At 34.4% G+C, this 7,527-nt stretch overlaps 1 protein-coding gene across 1 annotated transcript; it reads left to right on the top strand.

The window, feature by feature from the left end:
- The first annotated feature begins 1,148 nt into the window (after positions 1-1,148).
- On the top strand, positions 1,149-7,264 carry LOC116002124 (casein kinase 1-like protein 10). Its single transcript, XM_031242158.1, has 14 exons — positions 1,149-1,925; positions 2,008-2,048; positions 2,597-2,666; positions 2,755-2,903; positions 2,980-3,075; positions 3,805-3,875; positions 4,989-5,050; positions 5,157-5,220; positions 5,319-5,403; positions 5,526-5,652; positions 5,802-5,881; positions 5,967-6,030; positions 6,171-6,304; positions 6,699-7,264. The coding sequence occupies exons 1-14, from the start codon at positions 1,850-1,852 to the stop codon at positions 6,978-6,980; spliced, it is 1,401 nt and encodes a 466-aa protein (XP_031098018.1). The 5' UTR covers positions 1,149-1,849; the 3' UTR covers positions 6,981-7,264.
- Positions 7,265-7,527: the final 263 nt, after the last annotated feature.

The raw sequence follows: 7,527 nt of genomic DNA, 5'->3' as shown, positions 1-7,527 counted from the left end.
TTTTTTTTTTTTTTTTTTTTTTTTTTGTAATAAGTCAAGTCAAGTAAAATAATAATAATAATACTCAGTAATAACTTTAAAAAAATTCCGTTATCAATATTAAAAAAAGAAGAAGAAGAATTCCATATCACAATAACATGTTGGAAAGTGAAGGTAGAGAGTGATTTAAGGGAAGGAAGTTCATACAATTTCAAGGTAAAATTCTTTATGAAAAAACCCTTCATTAATTAATTAAAATTAAAATAAATTATATATTCACAATTATTTTTAAAATAAACATAGAATAAGTCGTATTTAAAATAGCTACTTCCTTTTGTCTCAAAAAATTAATCCCCAATTTCTAAGGCCCAACAAAACATTTAAGAGGATGCAAATCACTGTAACTTAGTTATGCTAGTGCACACAAAGGATCTGCTACTTTGAATATCATTTTTACACTGTCATTGTCAAATTTTGAATCTTAATCTCTTGCTCTAAATACTGTCAACTAAACTAGTGTACTAAATTCTTACGTACACATAGCTACTTCCTTTTGTTGGCAAATTATGCTATGAACCAGGATCCACATTACAAGGTAGACCTTGATCTATGTTCACAAATTTAGAATTATATGTTCACAATTTTAGAATCCTATATTTACAATTTTAGATCTCAATATACAAAATTACATTATTTAATATTCACAATTTTTGAATTCTATATTCACAATTTTGTTATATAGATTCAAAAATTGTGTTATACGGTTGGACATAGAGTTTTGATACTGTTGAATATAGAGTTATGAAATTGTGAACGTATAACTATGAAATTGTGAACATAAAGTTATGAAACTGTGAACGTAATGAAATTGTGAAAATAGAGTTATGAAATTATGAACATAAAATTATAAAATTGTGAAAATGAATCCGAGACCACCTTGCACCCGGGTCCATGACATAACACCTGCCTTTTGTTCAACTTTATTGGGAAATAAGAATATAAATTGATTGATTCTAGCCTTCTAGGAGGTAATGAATGATTCCAATACTTGGGGCTGAGGCCCATGTGAAGTTTGGTCTTGGTGGGGCAATTCGTAAACCCGAAAAGGGAAAATTGCCCAAAGTACATAATCTACATTCTACACTCGCCCACAACACCATACCATTTAACCTTGTACCATTTCTATTTCTGCTTCCTATTCTCTCTCTCTCTCCCTCATTTCTTCTTACACACAAAATCATCTCTGTTTAGAATTAATTCCCATAATTTCCCCTCGGATTTCGTTTCCTTGGATTCTTTCTCTAACCTTTCTCCTCATTTTCATCTCTCTGTATATTATCATTAGATATAAAACATATAATACTGTATATATATTTGTGTATTTATATGCACGGAGAATTGATTTTCCCTTTCAATTCTCTTCTATTTTTCCTGTCTGTATAACCCAACTCGTTTCTCCATTTCTGCATTCCTCTCCTTCGATCAGACCCAGATTTAAGCTATTTCTTGATGACTGGAATCCTTGGGTCGCCTTTACATTATTAACTCATTCTTTTATTTTATTATATTTTCCCCCTTTAGGTGATAGGCATTTTGTTGTAGTATACCGTATTGAAGGATTGGTAATGGTTTGGCACTTTGATGTTTAATTTATTTTAGACAAAACAGAGAGACGTTTTGGGATTTTTTTTTTCCGATTATTGGCATTTTTCTGGATCTGGTGGTGGTTTCAAGATTTGGGTTTTCGATGATATGTTATTTGTGAATGCGGAATTGGGTTAAGCGGAAAACGAAGGAAGATTATCCTTTTGTAGGATATTTTTTTATTTTGAGTTTGTGGAAGGGTTAATTTTGGTTTGGGAAATTGAATATGGATCATGTCATTGGTGGAAAGTTTAAGTTAGGCAGGAAGATAGGTAGCGGATCTTTTGGGGAGCTTTATTTGGGTAATTTTTGCACTCCTTGTTGTTGGTTTTTATTTTTTTCCTCAAATTATTCTGTTGGTGAAATATGGTTTTTGTTTTCCAGGAGCAAATGTAACAAGTGGAGAAGAAGTTGCTGTGAAGCTGGTGAGTTTTTGAGGATTTAGTTATAGCTATAATTACAATATGTGAATATTTATTTTTATGAATTTCAATGTGTAGAATTAGAAGTTGTATTTCTTATGTCAAATAATGAATCTTGTAAGATAAGATACAAGTTTTATTTCTAATTTGTGTATGTTCTGCTTAATTTCTGGTATACTTGGTCTGGCAGGTTCTTTGTGCATAGGCACATGGAATGCCAAATTGCCAATTAATGTTGAAATTGGGTATGAGAGGTGGTGGGGGATTTTGTCTTAAGTCTCTTATTTCATGCAAAATCTCCCTCATTCTCAACTTAATTGTATGAATAGGAAGTCCAAGTAGTTTTATATTTTCTTAGGACACCTTTCTTGTACAGGCATCACATTGCTACATTTGTATTTGATTGAGGTTCCTCTCAGAATTTTTTTGACCACTTCTTAAAAACACTGGAAAATGATTTTGTATGATATTTTCCTCATTCAATTGATGTTTAGATTTTGTTCTGAATTCATTATGGATATCTTTCATAATCTAACTTTTTAGTTTCCCAGGAATCAATAAAAACTAAGCATCCTCAGCTTCATTACGAATCAAAGATCTATATGCTTTTACAGGGTGGAAGTAAGTAGCAGTTGTTGCATTCTTTCTTTCTTTGTGGTACTTGTGCTTTTGAGCTGATTTGTGTTGTATTATTTTTTTTTTCTTTAAGCGGGAATTCCCCATCTCAGGTACTTTGGAGTTGAAGGAGAATACAATGCCATGGTTATTGACCTTCTTGGCCCAAGCTTGGAAGACTTGTTCAACTATTGCAATAGGAAGTTCACCTTGAAAACAGTTCTAATGCTTGCAGATCAATTCGTAAGTATGCACAACTATAAAATGATGTTCACGTTATTATTTAGGTGGCATGTTCAGGCCTTATTGTTGTGTGTAGCTTAATAGGGTTGAATATATGCATGCAAGAGGATTTCTCCATCGTGACATAAAACCTGACAACTTCTTAATGGGTTTAGGGCGTAAAGCAAATCAGGTGCGCACTTTTAATGTATTTTTACTTTATTCTCATATTTACAGATGTTTGGATGCAATCTTCTTTTCTCATCATTTTGATCTTTTTGTTTTTAAACTTTCTGCCACTGCCAGATGCTAAAATCCTCAATTTATGTGATGTTTCAAAATTTTAGATGCTTTTATTCTTTCATTTTTTTAGCCACTTTTTAAATTTAAATCACTAATGTTTTTGTACATTCATCAAAACTTTAGCAACTGGCATTGAACATATTGTTTCAGTGTTTATCTGAGGTGCATATTCTGATGGTCATTATGATACCTTGCCATGTTTGTTATTGTTTCTTCCACATTTTAAACTTTAAATCATACATTTAAGTAACACAATGAGTTCTATTGTTATTGTTATTGTTCGACTAGAAGGAAGCAAAATGACAAGAATAAGCTGCACAAGGCTCTCGACTTTTTGTGTTTGATGTGAAACCTGTTACTGCCTCACTGTTTAATATGAAAATCTGCCAAACTTATCAAGGATTTGTTTTGTCCTCCTAAATAACATAATCTTGATTTTATTATTTTAAATATGTTATGGTGGTTTTCAAGATTTTGATGCTTATTGAAGAACAAAACAATATATTGTTTGTGCTTAAAAGTTTGTATGCTTAAACTAAGGCTTTCTGCATCAAATGATATCTGCGGCAGTGCTACATTTCAATGATTCTATTTGTGAATCCATTTTTCTTTGTAACAGGTTTACATCATTGACTATGGTCTTGCCAAAAAGTATAGAGATCTTCATACACACAAACACATACCATATAGGTATTAGTTCAGTAGTCAGTACTTCTATTTAGTTATTTATTTATTTTCATATTATGTAGTGAAAATGTGAGTTGTAGAGTGGTTAGAGGTTTGATAAAAAGGTGTCTTGATATTTGATAAAGAATAATGCTTGTAGTAAAGGCAAGTGTTATCTTATATATCATATCTTGAAATCATTGAGTAGTCATTTTGAAAGTTTGAAGATAGAAAAGGATTTTAGCTAGGTGTGCTTGTTACGATCTTGTTTCATTTATTCCCTTTTTACTTTTACATTTGGTTTTTTTTCCTTTACTTTTTTCTGGGAACAGTGGGTGGGGGAGTGGATATACATTGATTAACTACTGTACTTTAATGCATTGATATTGTTTGAAAATGTGTTGCTCCTGTATGTAGGCTAACAACAAAGTGTAATGAGCAAAATATGTTACCTGTTACTCATTAAAGCTATTGAGATAGGTAGGTACATACAGAGGGGATCATGCAGTTTTGCATGTGAGCTTCATAGACAGCTACTATTAAGTGCTTGAACTTTAAATACTAGTGCAATTAGGCTCCTATACTTGAAAATCATCTATTTAATAGTCTTAACCCTCAAATTTGGCGCATTCTTATGGAACCTCCAGTAAAAGCTACACAGTTGTCATATTTTGTGGTTAATGATGTAAAATTTGCCAATATTGCAAGACATCACTGCAAATGTCAAAATGTTTTCGCTAAAAAAAACCCCAAACTTCTTGATTCCCATTTGAAGTTCTGCAAAATTCCTTGACTGTACAGTCAAGCCATTGGAGGGTTAGTACAATGGACTTAATTTTTTTCTCTAACATGTAGCCACTATGGGGCGGTTATTGTTGTTTTTTATTTATATTTATTATTATTTTTAAAAATAAAAGTTAGGGTGGCTGATGTGCTCCTCTTGATTCATCCATGACACTTCTAGATGACCTTATTATTTTACCAATGATGATAGATGTCCATGTGCTGCCAAGCTGTGATTTATGCTATGCAATCACCCTTCCCCTGTCCTACTCGTTCTTTTTTCTTGAAATTCTGTAACCGTAGGGCCTAGGGTCCAATTCTGATTTTTTGGATAATCATTTGGTCCTTTTACAGGGATAACAAGAACCTTACTGGCACAGCTCGTTACGCAAGTGTTAACACCCATCGTGGAATTGGTGGGTGAAAATATCATTTTGGCCACGTGTTCTATTAGGTGGCATTCCATTATGTAATAAGTGTAATGCCATTTTTTTTTTCACACAAATAAATAAATTCTTGCAGAGCAAAGCAGAAGAGATGATCTGGAGTCTGTTGGCTATGTACTAATGTATTTCTTGAGGGGAAGGTTTGTCATAAGTGCTATTCATTTTTGCTTCTCTTTTGTATATTTATTATGCTTTATCGTGCAAATATCTCACACTGTTTTAATCACTCTGACTGAAGCCTACCCTGGCAAGGACTGAAAGCTGGCACAAAGAAGCAGAAATATGACAGGATAGCTGAGAAGAAAATGCTTACACCTATTGAGGTACTACGGTTCAATGATATGACAATGCTTTGTGATGTGAATGTCCTTAATTGTATTCTTGATTTATATTGCTTGGATATAGCTTTGCTAAATCAATATTGTTGAGTGAAAACTGTATACAGGTGCTTTGCAAATCTTATCCATCAGAATTCATGTCGTATTTTCATTATTGCCGATCTTTGAGGTTCGAGGACAAGCCAGACTACTCATACCTGAAGAGACTGTTCCGTGACCTCTTCATTAGAGAAGGTGAGTTTGCTCTTTAAATAAAAGACCCATGTTTTGCATGAAACCGTAATGTTTGTGTATTTCGAAATTTCCCTAGGAGTATCGTTACCCTTGAATCACCTTGATATCATTGTCTTATATTATTTAAGGGTTACTGTACTTGGGTGCAGGCTATCAATTCGACTATGTATTTGACTGGACTATCTTGAAGTACCCGCACATTGGTGGTTCCGGTGGTTCTAGAGGGCGAGTATGTCTTCATTTGGTATAGTGGTAGTGTGGCTCTTTCTGCGTATTTATGTAGTCTGTTTCTTATATTGCTACTTGTTTTTCAGCAACAAACTGCACGATTGCCTTTGAACCCAGGACCATCTGTTGAGAGAGCGGAAAAGACTCCAGGTGCTCTTTTCTCAGATAGCCTTTTGTTTGGATTTATTGTGCAATCTATGTGATTCAAATTTGTGCACTACGTATTAGTTACATAACAACTGGAAATTGCATGCAAATCTGTATAGAGCTTATATGTTTTTATCCTACAGTGAAGCAGGAAGTTCGAGATAGGTCTTCTGGTGCTTTGGAGACGTTTGTTCGAAGGAATCATTCTGGTACTGGTTTGCATGGTGAGCATTCAAGGCACAGGTCATCAGCTGATATGACAGTGTCCAAAGACATGGTGAGTGGACAAGAAATTAGCGTATTAATCAATAACCTTTTGATTTTTTATTTCTAATATCCATGCAATTATTCGCGCAAATGAATGCACTAGGCGCTAGTTGGGCACCTAGCACTTAGAGTGCCGCCTAGGCAGGTGAGTAATAATAATAAGAAAAACACATCAGTGTACACATTGGACACACAAAAAAAACACTCGGCCAAGTTTGACCTAGTTGACTGGCTTGGGCGACTCGGGTGCCTATGCTGCCTAGTAATCGGCCAGTAGACTAATATCCGCCTAAGGGTAAAAATGTAAAATCCCCTAGGCCGCTTAGGCCGATTTTTACAACACTGCTGTGAAAGTGGAAATAGATTGATGTATTTCCTTTTATTCTTCCTTTTAATATCTTCAGCAAGCTGATGCTGAAAAATGGCGTGGGTCTCGGACTGGTAGCTCCTCAAGGAAGGCTGTAGCGTCAAGCAGCAAGCCGAGCTCCACTGAACCCACAGAAAATCGAACTCTGAGGCTGAGTTCAAGTAGTGGCCACTTGTCCTCTGCCCAAAGAGTGCAGCAGCCTGGACACGAGTCCAAAGCATCGTCTTTCACACGTAATGCTGCCACTAAAAGTGGTGGGCAGGACGAGGCACTTAGAAGTTTCGAGCTTCTGACAATTGGCACAGGAAGAAGAAAATAAGCACTCAGAGCTCTGTTTGTGGTAACTAAGCAATCTTATCTCGTCGTCAAAATTGTTCCCCCCCTACCCTTACGTGCACATAGCAGTGTTTTTGTCACCGATAAAATCGTTGAATTTGGATTTCCTACCATTTGTATCTGCCTAGAATTCTTGCCATCAACTTGTAAAATCTCCAAAATGGATGAAGTATCTTACTGAAGGGTACTTGATTGTGCATTTGGGACTATTACCTTATTTTAGCATTTTTATGTAATCTGTTGCGCAAGTAATAAGGTTCTTTTAAATATTGTGTTTATATTTAACTTCTTATTATATCTTCAAAAAAAAAAAAAAAAACTTCTTATTATAGCTCTTCTCAATTTTAAACGTAGTTCACAGAAGATTTTACTTGTTTCAAGCCCTTTTTCACATGCCAATTCACCTTAAGAATAATATTTTCAGGCAAAAATAATTATAGGCTCTTTTATTTATTATGTTAGAATTTGTACTTGAAAAATGAGGAAAGTCCCTTTGGCTTTTGCAATTGGCGAGAGAGAAAAATAGAAGG

The sequence above is a fragment of the Ipomoea triloba genome, chromosome 13 (assembly GCF_003576645.1).
Source record: "Ipomoea triloba cultivar NCNSP0323 chromosome 13, ASM357664v1".
In the NCBI taxonomy this organism is placed as follows: domain Eukaryota; kingdom Viridiplantae; phylum Streptophyta; class Magnoliopsida; order Solanales; family Convolvulaceae; genus Ipomoea; species Ipomoea triloba.
This window is presented reverse-complemented; position numbering and strand designations above follow the sequence as displayed.

What these genes read in the sequence shown, in the direction of transcription:
- LOC116002124 (XM_031242158.1), top strand. Translation starts at nt 1,850, where the DNA reads ATGGATCATGTCATTGGTGGAAAGTTTAAGTTAGGCAGGAAGATAGGT. An exon ending in TATGCTTTTACAGGGTGGAA is followed by an intron (nt 2,667 to 2,754) that starts GTAAGTAGCAGT and finishes TTTTTCTTTAAG; the next exon opens with CGGGAATTCCCCATCTCAGG. An exon ending in TAACACCCATCGTGGAATTG is followed by an intron (nt 5,051 to 5,156) that starts GTGGGTGAAAAT and finishes AAATTCTTGCAG; the next exon opens with AGCAAAGCAGAAGAGATGAT.